The sequence below is a fragment of the Eupeodes corollae genome, chromosome 1, assembly GCF_945859685.1.
Source record: "Eupeodes corollae chromosome 1, idEupCoro1.1, whole genome shotgun sequence".
Lineage (NCBI taxonomy): Eukaryota > Metazoa > Arthropoda > Insecta > Diptera > Syrphidae > Eupeodes > Eupeodes corollae.
This window is the reverse complement of record NC_079147.1, coordinates 237,437,878-237,454,078: the sequence shown is the minus strand read 5'-3', so window position 1 is coordinate 237,454,078 and position 16,201 is coordinate 237,437,878. Positions and strand designations below refer to the sequence as shown.

At 32.1% G+C, this 16,201-nt stretch overlaps 1 protein-coding gene across 4 annotated transcripts in view; it reads right to left on the bottom strand.

The window, feature by feature from the left end:
- LOC129943355 (trehalase-like) overlaps positions 1–16,201 on the bottom strand; it is a 96,935-nt gene that overhangs the window by 58,542 nt on the left and 22,192 nt on the right. For 3 of the 4 annotated variants that reach the window (XR_008781224.1, XR_008781225.1, XM_056052726.1), the window contains exon 2: positions 3,664–3,742. Coding sequence is in view for 2 of the 4 variants with exons in the window: in XM_056052726.1 (XP_055908701.1) it covers positions 3,664–3,742 (79 nt within the window). In the remaining 2 variants the exon portion in view is untranslated. Of the gene's footprint in view, positions 1–3,663; positions 3,743–3,803; positions 4,040–16,201 lie in introns of those variants that run through there. The other variant, XM_056052729.1, reaches the window with a different exon arrangement.

Sequence of the window (16,201 nt, the reverse complement as noted above, 5' to 3'; positions counted from 1 at the left end):
ATGTTGTACCACCTGGTGCCTGCCCTCCTCACAGCGTCTTGCATTAGTAGCAGTTTACAAGTAGCGATTGGTATGCCAGTACTTGCTAAACGTGGTATCATGGGCTGTACTGTACCGTTCCTGGCGAGTTCGTCTGCCTTACAGTTACCTGGAATGTCTCTATGGCCCGGCACCCAGCAAAGGTGAATGTTAAACTGTTGTGCCATCTCCATTAGAGATGATCGACAGTTATGGACTGTTATAGAGTTTGAAGAGACAGAGTCCAGAGAATTGATAGCGGCCTGGCTATCTAAGAAAATATGGATATTAGATGTTGATATCACGTTTTTTTAAGCCTAGACAAGACTTCTTTTATCGCCAAAAGTTCCGCCTGGAACATGCTACAATGATTGGGAAGGTGGAATGAGACACTTAATTTCAGTCGTTCTGAGTACACACCTCCACCAACCCCTTCTTTTGTTTTTGACCAATCTGTGTAAAAATGGATTGACTTATCCTCCAAGAATGTCATATCCTCCCAAAAAGATCTGGTAGGTATAGAAATCTGGAAATTTCTGTCGAATTGCAGTTGGAGGTTGGTGTAGTCTGTGTGCTTTGGAATTGATTCTAAGTACCTTAGAATTACGGAGTGGCCAATGTTGTTGTGAATCCACTGCGTCGAAACTTTGAGGCGAATAGCAGAGCTTGCAGCTATTTGTTTGCTTGATATTTCAAGAGGTGTAAGGTAGAGCAAGGTGTCCAGTGCCGCAGATAGGGTCGTGCAAAGCGATCCGTTTATACATAGGCTAGCTGAACGTTGGACTTTATTTAATTTATCCCGGTTTATTCCGTTCTCTAAAGCAGTCTACCATATTGCCACACCGTATGATTGCCGATGTGTATAACCAATGCGTGGTTCTGGGTTGTAAGCCCCATTTATTACCAATAGTTTTTTTGCAAGAAAAGAGAGCTACAGTAGCTTTTTTGACTCTTTCCTGTACATTGCGTTTCCAATTTAGTTTTTTGTCTAAAACAAGACCCAGGTATTTAGCCTAGTCTGAGAATTTTAATTTGTATCTCCTCGAAAATAAGACCAAATCAGTTTTGTGTGGGTTAACACCCAGTCCACACCGATCAGCCCAATGTATTAGTCTGTCTTAGGCATTTTGTAAGAGTTCTTCTAAGGTTTTAAGATGCTTTCCTGAAACTGCTATAGCAACGTCGTCCGCATAAGCTATCACTCTGAAACCCTCCGCATCCAGACTAGTTAGGATTTCATTCACCACTAGGTTCCAGAGGAGAGGGGATAGAACACCACCTTACGCTAGCCCTCTACTAGCGAATCGTCTGCCAAAAGAGTTGCCCAATTTTGAGTTAATTATTTTGCTAGTAAGCATTAAATGAATTAACTGCCCAAGCAAACTCTTCACATTTAGAGATGTCAGTGCAGATGTGATTGCAGATGTGCCCACGTTGTTAAAAGCACCTTCGATGTCAAGGAAAGCAACCATAGTGAACTCTTTATGATGGAGGGAATATTTGTGGCTGCGTACTAAAGTGTGTAACGCTGTTTCCACCGATTCACCCTTACAGTAGGCATGTTGAGACGAAGACAGAAGTCTTGTATCAATACGTGCCCTTAAATGGATATCAATCAATCTTTCCAAGGTCTTAAGAAGGAATGATGATAGACTTATAGGTCGTAGATCTTTAGGATTGACTTGGGAGCATTTACCTGCTTTAGTTATAAAAACAACTTTAACTTCTCTCCATGCCGAGGGAACATACTATTATGTTCTAAAGATTTTCAAGTTCTAAATAGAGTAAAAACTAAAATTTTAGTTGTTTTTGACTGAAAACCACTTTTTGGTGAATATCGTTAAATTACTAATAAATCTTTAGATGAAATCTTTTATTTATACAACTTAACTGTACAAGCTTTATGGTTCATATGAAACCCCCCCCCCCCCCCCGTGGATAGTCAAAAGTTGATAAATTTGTGCTGCGATTTTGGAATAGGCTGAATTTCCGATTCATATTATGTTCTTGGTCCAGTCCTTAGTTAAAAATATTACTTTTAGAAACAAAGTTTAAGGAAGTAAAATACAAATGTTGTTTTGATATACAAAAAAAATAATTTAAAATATCATTTCCATTAACGCAATACGATTAGTTTTGAACTGAAGGGAATTCCTATGAAAAAGCAAACAAATTATCTCCAAGGGGGGGGTCATGACCCCTACGACAACCCCCCTGTATCCGCCATTGTTTCCAAGTTTTACAGTGGCTTGTGGATGTGGTTACTCTTTTGCTGGTCTGCAAACATGACGGAAACCATCGGAACAATTTAAATTGTCCAGCTGATGTGGTCATGAGGAAATTTAAAGCTTGTTTTTGGTGGCTTTTTTTACAGCCTTAAAAGATTTTAGTGCACCATCAACAGCTCGTCTCCGAATTGTTCTCACGTTTTCTTTCAGGTTGGGTTCATATTTCTCTTGATGATATAAAAGGGTATTTTTTAATTAATTTTATTGTAGCAGAATCCTATCGTTTTTATTGTCCTGCCATCTCGAAGAAGTTTTTGGATTTGTAAAATCTGATTTTGGAATGGAATATATTTCCTATATTTTAATTTGAATCATTCCACTTTTATATTATTTTATACATTTTTCTTTTATTTCGTTAGGGTATTTGAACACTAGTTTGAACACCCTTAAAATGACAAATGGGTTTTGTAGTTACCGGACTAACTTTTTTCTATTGATCAGAAAAGAGAGATAGCAATAAAAAGTTGCTTTTGTTTTGACAAACAAAACAATTTTTTAACGTTCCTACTTATGTCACATTTTTATGGAACGTTTTGAAGACTATTTCCTATTGTATTCTATTCAGAAGAACATAGATAATAATGTATTCATTTTTAGAAAAAAAACGTACATGATTAGTTAAGGTTATTAATTTTTTAATGTTTTAGCCAACACTGTACGATTGGTCAATAGAATATTCATTTTAACTCCTTGTACTATCTTCAAAATTTATATTGTTGTATTCATCCGGCTATATAATTATTAAACCACACGAAATAATTTATTTAACAATTAAAACAAATTTTAGATCATCGGTCATCTAAAAAATAACATAACACGGCTAAGATATAAAATATGTAGTTATTCGCGTAGTTTATCATTTTATAATTATGGTAAACAAACTTTCATTGAATTTTGCTATAATCTGCAGTTAATCGTTTAATATTTCATTCATAGACTTTATTTAATTATACTATGTTTATATACATATTCATTGCTCTTGAAATCGGAGGCATAGCGTGTGATAAAAACAAAATCCTCTGAGTTGAACTTGTTGCAATCGGAAACCATTAAAAGTTATTATAGTTATTAGCTGAATTGTATTTTTTTGAACATAACCTTTTGATTAATAATTCAATTTTTCTTCAACAATTGCATTTTTCCACATTCGATTTTGTAGTGCATAAAAAATAGAATTTTCAATTTTGTAAAATGAAAATCACCTTACGGTTGCATAAGTTCTTTTCACAAAAAATATAAACAAAAAATCAAAGCTTTTTTTATATTGTTTCATTCAATTTTTTCGCACACGGCAATTTTATTTATAAATTTACAACAAAAAATAATTAAAAAAAACAAAAGAAATATGTCAACTCACCCGTTGGAACTCATGTTGTTGGTTTTGAGGTGAGTTTTCCTGTTATTGTTGTTAAAACTGTTTAAAGTTGAACTGAATCCTGTTAAAAAGGACAAAAGTTACAATATTGAGATAAATGTTAGAAATACACGCGAAGGCACTTCTTTCACTTGAGTTTGTTTAAAAGTTTTGAAATTGTCTGTTTTTGAGATTCTTCTTTTTCTAAGATATTTCACCAAAAAAGTTTCTTTAGATATTCTTAGCACAAACGATCCGTTCGAACTGACTGAATTTCTTGTCAACCGGAGTTTTATCTTATATCCAAATAAAAAGAAAAACGAGCGGACAGTTAGATAAAAAAGAAAAACACAACAAAATGTATCTAGGAACTGATGAATCGACTCGACTGAGTGTTAAGTCAACGATACTCAAAAAGTTAACAGCTGGGCACTGCAATAAATAGCTTTTTTTACACGCCGAAAAATGCTTCTCTCTCTGTAGTGATACTATACAAATATATGTACAACCATAAGATATAATACAAGTGTGTTTGTTGTAGATACAAATTAAGATACTTGTTTGCTCGTATAGTGATGGACAAAACAATAGAACCACTTTTTATGTGTTTAGATTTCTTATTTTATTTTTGAATTTCCTTGAGTTATTTCAATGTTTTATTCTTTAAAAAATAAGATATTTAAATAAAAATTGTTTAAAAAAGGAAAAAAAACAATATAAGCATTATATTGAATAATAACAATTATTTATTAGAAAATTATGTTGTTTTTAGACTTTTTGACTTTTTTAAAGTTTGAACATAGTGCAAACTTTCTTTATTGAATTTAACTTTTGGTGACCGGTCCATTGGTGTGCCCTTCAAAATCTTGCAATTTACCACTAGACAATTTTTTGTGGGGTTATGTGAAGTTGTGTGTCTTTGCCCGTAACAATTTTCGCCTTCAAGAGAACATTCGGCGAGTTATTGCTGATATAAGACCCCAATCGCTGCAAAAAGTAGTAGACAATTGAGAATCTCCACTGGAAACGTGCCACAGAGCATTTTTAAAACATAAGTGCAAAATCTTATCTTTATAATAAACCTTAATTCTTTTCCTGTGTACCCGTGGCATGATGTTTAGTGCGTTGGACTGGCAATGTAACTTCTACCACAACATTCTCAATTAAAAATGGTCTTCAACAGGGAGTGGTGAATTCGCCGATTCTCTTCAGCATTTACACCAGCGATCTGATAGGTAGTCTTACAAAGGCAATTGCGTACGCCGACGATCTAATTGCGTACAGAACGGCCCGAAAGGTTGAGGTAATTAGAATTCTCTTGAAGCGTGATTTCGACAAGATTCAGTGATATTGCGACGACTGGAAACTGAAAATAAATGTCCAAAAGTAAGAGACAATTCTGTTCCGGACTCCGTTGGCTAGGGCCACGAGGGATACGTGCAAGAATTGGCGCAAGATGGTCATCGTTGATCTTCACGGGCAGCCATTAGCGAGCAAAAGTGTAGTGAAGTACCTCGGTATCTGGTTAGATCAGTATTTATATTTCGACAGACATATAAATGCTGCTCTGACCAGGGCCAGAGGAGCCTTCGCTCTGACGAAACGGCTGTTTTTTAGCAGTCGGCTTGACCCCAGAGTGAAGGTAATTTGCTACATGGCCCTCATACGGCCAATGATCGTTTATGGTTGTCCTATGTGGTTCAACGTTGCCCCTTCCCAGATGGAGAAGTTTCGGGTGTTCGAGCGGCAGTGCTTACGACGCTGTACCGGCTTATATCGAACAGCCGAATCTTCTTATGTGCATTACTTTTCCAACGATGTCCTATACAACGGGGCACGAATCAACAGAATTGACAATTTCGTGATAAAACTCGTTCGAGGTCACATTGCAAGAGCTATGTCTTCGACCAACAATTTAATTTTCGGGGCGTTCTATCCGAACGACGAGTATTTTGAAAGTGCACGCTTGAGCGGCTTCATTCCACCAGAGGCATTCCTCTTTTTAGACAAATGCGGTCTGATACAGGATAGATTGGCAGTTCCGTTAATCTACCACGTCAGACGAAGAACCGTGGATAGGCGACTCCTGTACAATCGGGACGTCATGGCACAAGGCGGAGCAGAGCTCCTTCGGTTCAGTAGGGCTGTGTCCGAACGGGACCGAACTGATAGGGTGAAGCAGGAGAGCCAGTTTTGGTGGCTTCAATCGGCACTTGATAATGGGTAGTCGGGATGGGGTTTAAGCCTTGGCCGGCTTACATACTTGTTTTATAGTTTTAGGGTTTAGTTTTAAGTAGAATAGGCATGGTGGCACAAAAAAAAATACAAACAAAAAAATTAAAAAATAAAAATAAAAAAAAAAATAAAAAGAAAAAAAAAAAAAGAAAAAAAGACAGTAAAATATAAAAACAAAAAACGTTAGATTTGCTGCTGTGGTTGTTCTAGTTTTAAGTAGTTTATAGGTAGAATAGGTAGTTTAAGTTAGTTTTAAGTTTTATTTAAGGACCTTATTTTAAGTAGTTTGTAAGTAAAAATAAATAAAAAAGGTTATTGATATTAGTTTTTTTCAAAATTTTCTAATAAAAACAAAACTATTAAAATTTAAATTGAAGTAAAATAGATCTTAAGGCCGAAAGGCATTACTAATTAGTGTTATAGTTTAGCTTAGAGTGTCCGTATGGGACCATTAAGTTAGTTGTAAGTTATGGGTAATTAGGCTAGTTTTATGAATTTTCGCCTAGCTTTAAGATAGGTTTAAGAATGAATTAATAAAAATTAATAAAAAAAAAAAAAAAAAGTGCGTTGGACTGTCATGCCAGTGGTCTTGGGTTCGATCCCTGCCTATGCCATCTAAAGTCTTTTCACGGGTACTGCCTCTTGCGAGGAATTGATAAATTCTCCAAGAGTAACTCTTGTCATGAAAAAGTGCTTTCGCACACAGGAATGGTTGTGAGTCGGAAGTCACTTGGCCCTGGTTCACAACGGACTGTTGCTCCACCCAATTCATTCATTCGTTAATTCTTTTCCATAAAATTAAATTAAATGCGTTTTATTTCTTCTGGAAACCTTAACGCCTGAAAAAAAAACTCTTTTATATGGTTAAATTTATAAAACTAATTTTTTTATTTATTGATTTGTTGAATGCCTATATGTACATACATAATGTATGTTAAGAAACAATGTGTTATAAATGTTTAAAACATTTCTTTTTCAGGGGCTGACTTATATATGTAGTTATTTTCAAAAGATTGTACTAATAGCACACTGATTTCTCAAAACGATTTATTTTGTAGATACAATTTTGTTGGATCTTTGGATTTTCTATCACTCAGACACTTGTAAATAATACAAATTATTATTTAGTGTTAAATTAAATAAAACTTCTGCTAGATACATAAATTACAGGCCTTAAATATTTAAATTTTATTATAAAATCTGAAAACATGAAAAGTGATTCTACTGTTTTATCCGTCACTGTATATCCACACTAGTAAAACACAAACACATTTACCTAAATGAAAGACTGTAAGAGTGGTAAGATTTACTACACGGGCGCATGAGTAAGTCGACTATCCGAAGTTTGTTTCATACAACATTAGCTAGCATAAACTTATACGTCCAACTATGATTGTATGTTGGCCCCTTCAAAATACAATGTTAAGATAAACTTGTATCTGAAAACCAGGCGGGCAATAGTAAATAACTGCGCCTTATAGCAAATTTTATGTATTGAATAAATGATATAATAATTTCTTTTTATTTTCAATTTCAAGAATATCAAGAATATAACGACGTTTACGTCATTGTTTCCGTTGCATTTCATTCTTTGGAATATTGTAAATCTTAAAATAGGTTTTTCGTGTGTTCGTAATACTTCGACAGTAGGTGTTTGTGGGATTATAACTACTGATGTTCATCCAAATAAGTGTTCCGCAGGTCACACTGTCTTTGCACTAAAGGTGCAAACCTAAGAAAAACAAAATAAGATATACAGGGTCCGGCAAAAAGATCTCCCATATTTTAAAAGGCCATGACAAATAAATAAACAATTTAACAGAAAAATGTTATTAATTTTTTTAAATTAAATACTATCCGTTAAATATTGTCCTTTATTATTAATACATTTACGAAGCCTTTCCAGGAAGTTTTCCATTGCTCGTCGAGTCATTTGTATCGCAGAACCACAATAACCATTACGGATATATTTCTCTACGACAAATGCCCGATGCTCACCGTGCCACACCATTATGATTAGTACAAACAGCACGTATAAATAGCTTTAAAAATAACGTCTTAAAATACGGGAGTTTTTTTACCGGACCCTGTAGCACAAAATAGTGTTTTTGACACTTAAATAGGTTTTTTCTTCGGTTATGGCCCTGATTACTAGAAGTGAATCGAACGTTCGACTGAAAGCAAACGTTTTTAAAATCACTCATTTCGTGAATACCATTTTATTAATCACTTCCAAAGCCAACTTCTTTGGAAAAGGAGATGATGAACGTCGAAATTCACCCATCTTAATGAGATCTGTTTTTGTTTCTGAGATTTTTTTTTGAAAACCAATTTTTACTAATGATAGTACCATTTTTTGAATGTTTTTATTTCTTGTATACAAACAAAAAAAAAACAGAATGGATTATTCAAGGACCATCGTCTTAGGTTAACAACAAAAATTACCCATATTTTGTTGGAAAATCTATCCATAGCATAGGAGAATTCTACACGAATAACAAAAACAATATCCATAGTATGAATAACACCGATAAAAGTTATAGTAGAATCTTACTATGGAGGGGTTTTTGACATTTATACGAGTTTAGAATGGATCTTATGTCAATTCGTTCTCAAATGTTGGTACGAATGATATTGCATTTGTATTTCGATGGCTATGTTCGTTAAGTTGTTTTGCATTTGGAATCATGTGTGTTTCCTATTGGGGAAAAAAATCAATCTATTACTGTTGATATTATTTAGTTTTGTTAGTGAAAATGGACTAACTGGGATTATTTTGTAAGAGAAAACAATAGAAAATATATTTATGTTTTGCTATGTTTCCACCAAAGGTTTAACTTAGTTTAGGAGGCTGTGATGCGACCCACACTGATAACTTCCCATCCCGTCTGTCGATTTGTCTTACTTAAAAGTTTGTCTATATGTGCTCGTATCAATTTTTACCAAATTTGCGTACTATTTTTTGTAGATTTTATTTTAGATTTTTTATCTACGGACTGTTGGATTTTTATATAAAAATTACTGAATATCGAAAACAATATTTTCTGTGAAATAAAATAAGTTTGAAGCCAATATTTTTAATTTTTGAAAAGCTCTTTGAGTACCCGTGGCATGATGGTTAGTGCGTTGGACTGTCATGCAAGGGGTCTTGGGTTCAATCTTGGGTAGGTCCTTCCATTCCTGACAACAGTACCGGAACACAGGAATGGTTGAGAGTTGTAAGTCACTAGGCCCTGGTATACAACGGACTGTTGCGCCACCCCATTTGATTTGATTTGATTTGAGTCGAAAGTAAATTTTTATCAAGTCTTAGTATATTGTTTTTTTTTTGAGTTTTATTTTTTGTAAGAAACTGTCAATTCGATTTTTTTCAAAATTTGTCCTAATGTTAAAAACAATATTCCTTATAAGTAAAAATTAGTTGGAAGCTATTATCTAAAATTTTTGAAAAGATATTTGAGTCGAAAATCATTTTTTATCAACTTTTGTTATTTTTTTTCGGTTTTGATTTTTTTGTAAAAAAACTGTCAATTCGATTTTTTTCAAAATTTTACTGAATGTTGAAAACAATATTTCTTATAAGATAAAATAAGTTTAAACACTAAATTTTAAGTGCTTGGAAAGATATTTGAATAGAAATTCAATTTTTACCAACTTTGAGTTAAGTTTTTTTTAGATTTTTATTTTTTATAAAAAAAACTGTCAATTCGATTATTCTCAAAATTTTATCAGAAGTCAAAAACATTATTCCTTGTTGCATTAAATTGTTTTGGAGATGAAATCATATTTTAGTCATAAAATTTTGGAGGTGACAAATTTTTTTTTCAGTTTTTTTTGATTTATAAAAAACCGTTAAATAGATTTTTTTTTTAAATATACTTTTTTGATATCACGTTACAATATGTTATATAAAATTTAATTCAAGTCTCTTGCGTTTTTGGTTCGTAAGATATTTAGGGTTAACCAACATTTTTTTTCAAACTGCTATGGTAAAAAAACTACACACGAAATTTTCTTGAGATCCCTTTCTGCATCTTTCTGTGCGTACACACGCACGCAAAGACATCGTTCTAAAAATCTTTTATTTCGACTCTAGAGACCTTCAAACGTCGAGAAATGTCAAAATTTTCAATTTGACAAATCGGACCCTTTACAATAACTTCCTATGGGAAGTAAAAAATGATTAAGTTTGACAGCACTTTCTAAAATGTAAATAGTGTTTCGATGTGTGAAGTGCAGGTGAGATAGTTTGATTCGTGTTAAACAATGAAGAATTGATTAGTTCAGAACCATTTCAGAATACCTGTCCATTTTTTTTCTATATAAAAAACTATATTTTTTGTACACAAATATGCAAATAAACAGACCAAAATGCATTATCTGTAAAACTAACTCCTCCATACAGGTTTTTCTTCACTAATTTTGACTCGACTCCGATCACCGACGGGATTCGAGTCGAATCAAGCTCATTTCAACTCGATTCAGGTATATAAAGAATTGAGGCGATCTTCAAGCTCGTTTCAACACAACATTTTAATGTAGTAGTCTATGAACAAACCTCCTCTTTGAAGCAATTGTTAACTGAACTTTTTTTTATAGAATCTTAATTTCCAGATGTTTTCTTACCATTTCTTGAAAATTGTCCATTTTATTATTATTATTCTGACAGATTTTCTTTCAGTTGTACCAATTTTTAAATACAAAAATCTGGTTACTGTGGATCATTTTGTTGGCAATTTCTCACTGTACTAAATATGGAATTCCAAAAAAACACACTTCTAAGCACAGAATAAAATCATTTTGAAGTCCTTCACTCATTCACGTGATATCGAGAATCGAACTTCGATTTTTACCAATTTTGTGTAGTATTTTTTTAGCTTTTATTTTGATTAAAAACTGTCTTTTGGATTCTTATACAGATTTTACTGGATGTTGAATACAAGAATTTTTAAAAGATACAATGTTTAAAGCCAATATCTTTCATTTTTGAAAAGATATTTGAGTCAAAAATCAATTTTTACCATCTTCTAGTATTGTTAAACATCTTTGACGTATTGTAATATATAGGGACCTTGAGTCGTTAAGAAATGACAAAATTTTCAATTCAACAAACCGGACCGACTTCAATAACTTCCTATAGGAAGTTAATAATATTTAATAGAAATGAAAAAAGGTATTTATTTGTAGACTTATTTTGGCAATTTTTTTAAAATTCTCTGCAATAATATAAACTACAGATCCAAACGTAAACAACCATTACCAAAAAGAAGCCTCTAAGAAAAGACTCTGACAGTATTAAATCAGCTCTTCGAGAAATAACACGATCGTTCACCTGTGATTGAAAAATTAGCTCCCGGAAATTACGCCAGAATTTTTTTTTGGAAAAAACGCCAACAAAATTTGTCTGCTTCAAATTGGAAAAAGAAGCAGAATTTTTTGTGCAAAATAAGCCAGAAACATTGGAAATTGTGCCAGACAGAAATGGAAAAAAAAAACAGAAACCAAAATGGAAATTAGGCCAGAAAACCAATTGATATATTCTGGCCTAATTTCCTAATATCAATTTGGAAAAAAAGCCAGAAAATGTTTTGCATTTTAAAAGTCGCTACTTGTTCAATATTGTAGACATTTTATTACAATAGGAAAAAACGGCGCAGCGCGGCTAGCCAGCGCGGTCGCGGGCGCGGCCCGTCACGCGTGGCCATGGCGTTGCGGACGCGGCTCGGTTTCGGCGTGGCTGCCACGCAAACAAGGTTTATAATAATTTTTTGTATTTGTAACAATTTATTTAACAAAATAGAAAAGAACAAAATATTTTTACTAAATGTAAACTTGCAAAGTGTCTGCTACGATTTCCCGGCAGCATGGACATTTGTAATTTTCGTTTGATTCTGCAACTGCTTGAGCTTGTAACAACACAACGTTTTTGGAAGGACTTGACATATAATACATAATATTACATCCGCGAAAGCAACTAAACAATAATTCTTACAATAGATGATAGAGACAAAGAATGTGTAGTAAAACTGTTTATTTATACAATTTATACAAAACACAGTTTTCCAGAAAATTTTAAGGAAAATATGCCTGAAATTCCGAAATTTTGCCAGAAAACTTTGTAATTTTTTCCTAAGAAAAAAAAGCCAGAATTTTGTATGAAGAATTTTCTGGCGTTTTTTCCAAAAAAAATTCTGGAGTAGTTTTCGGGAGCCGAAAAATGTTTACCATTTGGTGAAGAATGTGTCGTTCCATTTTTAGTAATAGCGTTCTTTTAATAGGCAAATAGTAATAGCTTCAAAGTGGCAGCTGCACATATGAAACAAAATGTTGTTATAATGAAGTATTTTGTATGTTCGTAAAACAAAAAGTAATTATTAGTATATTTTTTGTCAAAACTGAAAGCTTTTAGGGTGTTTTGTAATATACATACATCTTCCTTTTTGTATTAGATAGAGTCTTGAAATTAGTAGCTATTAAACAAACTTTTTTAAAAGACGTTTTTGTCAAACTTTGTTATAGTTCAAATGGTCTACCTCTTTGTTTTTGGCTGTTATCGAATAAGACACTTATTTAACAGAAACTGTAAACTTTTTTTAAATGACAATGACTTAAACAAGTCGAATGTTCACTATTTTGATGGCGGATAAGCAGACTAGGTTTTCTTAATACCACAACCCAAGGTCTTTCTACTAATTTGCGTTTCAAACGTTTGCAAATGACTTAACTTTTTTTCGTTGACTTGATGTTATTATAGTTGGTAGAGCCTTAAAAACGAACCAATATTCTACTATCAATAAATCCGTCACATTAAGTTCGTAAAAAATTGATTCAAAAAACATTGATTGTGTAGGTATTTATTGCTTATGTATGTATTGTTACAAAGCTTTTGTACGAGTGCAATATACATACATACATATATACATATTTACAAAGAGCAATCAAGAAATTCCTAAAATCTGTAGAGGGGTGTGTTTCTGACAACTTCATTATGATGACGTAGAAAATCCAACGTTCCATTGGTCACGCAATTATATTGTAGGTAAGTATTTGAAATTGAACGACACATTTTCAATATCGTTCATACGAGAAATATCTACGATAATATTGATAAAAGATTGTTTTGGTGAGGAAAAAAGTGGGAAATTGAATTTTAGCAAATTTTGACAAAAGATAAGATAGATAAAAAAGTCAACAACGGATGTGACATTTTTAAAATTTCAAGGTCAGACGGTTCTATTTAAAGACTTTTGTTTCATTCAAAACGTAATTAAAACATCTAATTGGGTATTTTTATTTAAAATATACTAAAATTATTAATAGAAAACAATCCATCCCGTCGTAAAATATGCTTAATTTTCATTTGTCTGATTGAATTGATAAAAAAACGAATGAGTTGTTTACATAGTTGGGTCCTGTGAGAGTTCTGGTTTATTAAATAGTTTATTGTTTTGGAATTATTTTTTAATTTCATTTGTATTTCATAAATATAAAACAAAAAGATGAAATTAAAACAATTACTATACTATTTTATTTGGTATGAATGGAATTTGAGTGTTTGAAGAATGTAGGTACATAGTTTCAAGAAATTTATATTTTTAGCTTCCTTGTTCTTTACCTTTTTCCTAATTTTAATGGGAAATATTTTTTGAATGTCTGGCTTTCTTCTATATGGAAATAATGGCGTTATCAATAACACGTGCAGTTTTGTAAAAACATTTGTAGCAACAAAAAGTCAGTTATTTGAAAAAAAAAAAAACAAAACAGTCATTATTTTATTGTTTCGAAGGAACTTCTAAAGCAAACAGTTTCTATTTCTAGGTCATACAAAAATTATTTTAAACATCAATTAAAGAAAAATCATTTTGAAACTTCAATTCACGAATTTTCATAACTTTTTTTATACAAAAAAAAACATTGTTTTTAATACATTTAGGAAGATTTATTGCTTTAGAAAGAGTTCAAGTTCTTTCTTGATATTTTGTTTAAGCATCATTTTGTTTAGAAAACAATAAAACAAAGTGTAAATAGTATTACATATTTGTTTAATTCTTATACTTTTATCTTAAGTATACTTAATAAAAACATCAGACAAATAAATATAGTGCCATAATAAAGCTCTAAATTCTTTTAGACATATCTAAATTTATAGCAGGTTCATAATGTTTATAAATTTAAGTCAAGAATTTGAAATCACAAACCAAAGTTTATAAATTATTTTATTTCTGTTTACAAATGAACAATTTATGAAGTTAGATCTCTTCTTGCAGAATTCCAGCCTTAACCTAATTAAATAGTTATGATAGTTAAATTTGTATGCTAAGACTAATAATATTTTTTTTTTTAAAGTTTGCGCTAATGTCTTTATTTCCTAATGTAGAATAAAGTGAATATTTTTTTTAGAATTTTCACAACTGAAAAATGAAATTTAAGTTCCTTTGTTCCTGAAATTGAAGTTATCAATACAATGACTTTAAGCTACTCATACATATAATTTCAAGAAAATGTCTGCAGTTTACGTTATCTTTGTATACTTTTATTAAAAATGGAATTAGACTTAAGTTTAATAAGTTCTCAAAGGAAGTTATTGTAATTGGTGCGATTTTTCGAATTAAAAAATATTGAAATTTTTCGAAGTTTCAAGGTCCCTATCATCTTGCTTTAATACGTTGAGAATACTCGTACTTTGTTCATCTTCCATATCTCAAGAATCGGCAGAGATATCGATGTTCAATACATTTTGTTTTACAGATAATAACACCAAAATATGCAAAGATGGGCTTTCACTAAAGTATGGGATACGACCTACACTAATAATTTCTATTCCGTGATCCTCTGTGAATTTTCTAAGACTTAGGAAAATATTTATAGCAACACTTTGTGTGAGATAGAAAATTTTAAGTTATTTTTATATGATTTTGTAGGATTTCGATTGTTTTAAGAAAAGGTGGCATTTAAATCTTTCTCAAAAATTAATGAAAAATTAATAACAATATTTTAGATATGATAAAATATGCTTGATTACAATACATGTTTTTGTTCATGGCCTTTTAAGTCAAAATCTAATTTGTATTAATTTTAGGAGCATTTTTTCAAATTGGATTTTTCTAAGAACATTATTCTACGTAATTAAATCATTTTCCAAATAATGTAATAATTTTAAAGTCAATACCGTCATCTATGTTTTAAGAATACGGAAAACGCTAGGGAATCGTAGACACCTAACAAACTCTAACAACATAAAAAAGCGGACACAGAAAAATAGAAAATAATTGTTTGTCAATTATGTCATGAGGTTAGAAACTCTTAGTTTCTCAGTTTAGCACCATATTAAATCCGTTAACAGAGCCTTTTAGGACAGATTTAACATATGAATGTCAAGCTACAAGCATAAGGTTAGAGTTCATATAAAGCTGCTTACTTGTAAAAAAACTTAGGGATTTAAAATAAGTTTTTTTTTTTTATATTGCAAGATAAGTATAAGCCCATCATCATAAGTCATTAAATGTTTATTTGAATAGAATTTACAAAACGGACAAAAATGGAACGTATTATATTTTTAAGCAAAATGTTTTATTTGATTTATTTATCACCGAAACATTACATCTTTGATTTGAAATATCAAGTTCATTACGTACAGAATTAAGGAATTTAATACGTCTAGAAAAAGATTCATTGCACCCAAAATTATACAAAAATGAGCAATTCTCTTTCCGGAACATATATATTTCAAAATAGATAAGACTTGTGCACATTTGAGGATAAGAAAATACATCATACAGAAACAATACAAACTGTAGAAAACATCTTTTCTATAAAGTATCTTTCATTATATATGTATAAATGGCATACTGCCAGTTATGCTTCAAAAGTTACATGATGTGGCAGCTCCATGGCTGGAACAAATTTTCAAAGGATGTCTCCTTCTCAAACATGTGCCCATGTCGTGGAGACAGGTCAAAGTAGTTTTTATCCCGAAAGTGGGTAGGCGAGGTCACGAATCCGCGAAGGATTTCAGACCAATAAGCTTAACATCTTTTTTGCTTAAAACCTTGGAGCGCATTCTTGATTACCATATTAGAGAGATCCTAGTTGGACGACCTCTCGAAAGCTCTCAGCATGCTTATCTTAAGGGCAAATCTACGGAGTATAAAGAATTTACTCTTGCCACCTTCCTAGACATAGAAGGTGCTTTTAACAACGTCACTAAAAAAGGGTCGCAAAAATCGCGTAGCAATGAATCGATGCCGATTGTGGACGTTAGGTCTGAAAACAAGGCGGCGGTGGTAACAAGGCGGTGGTAACAGCG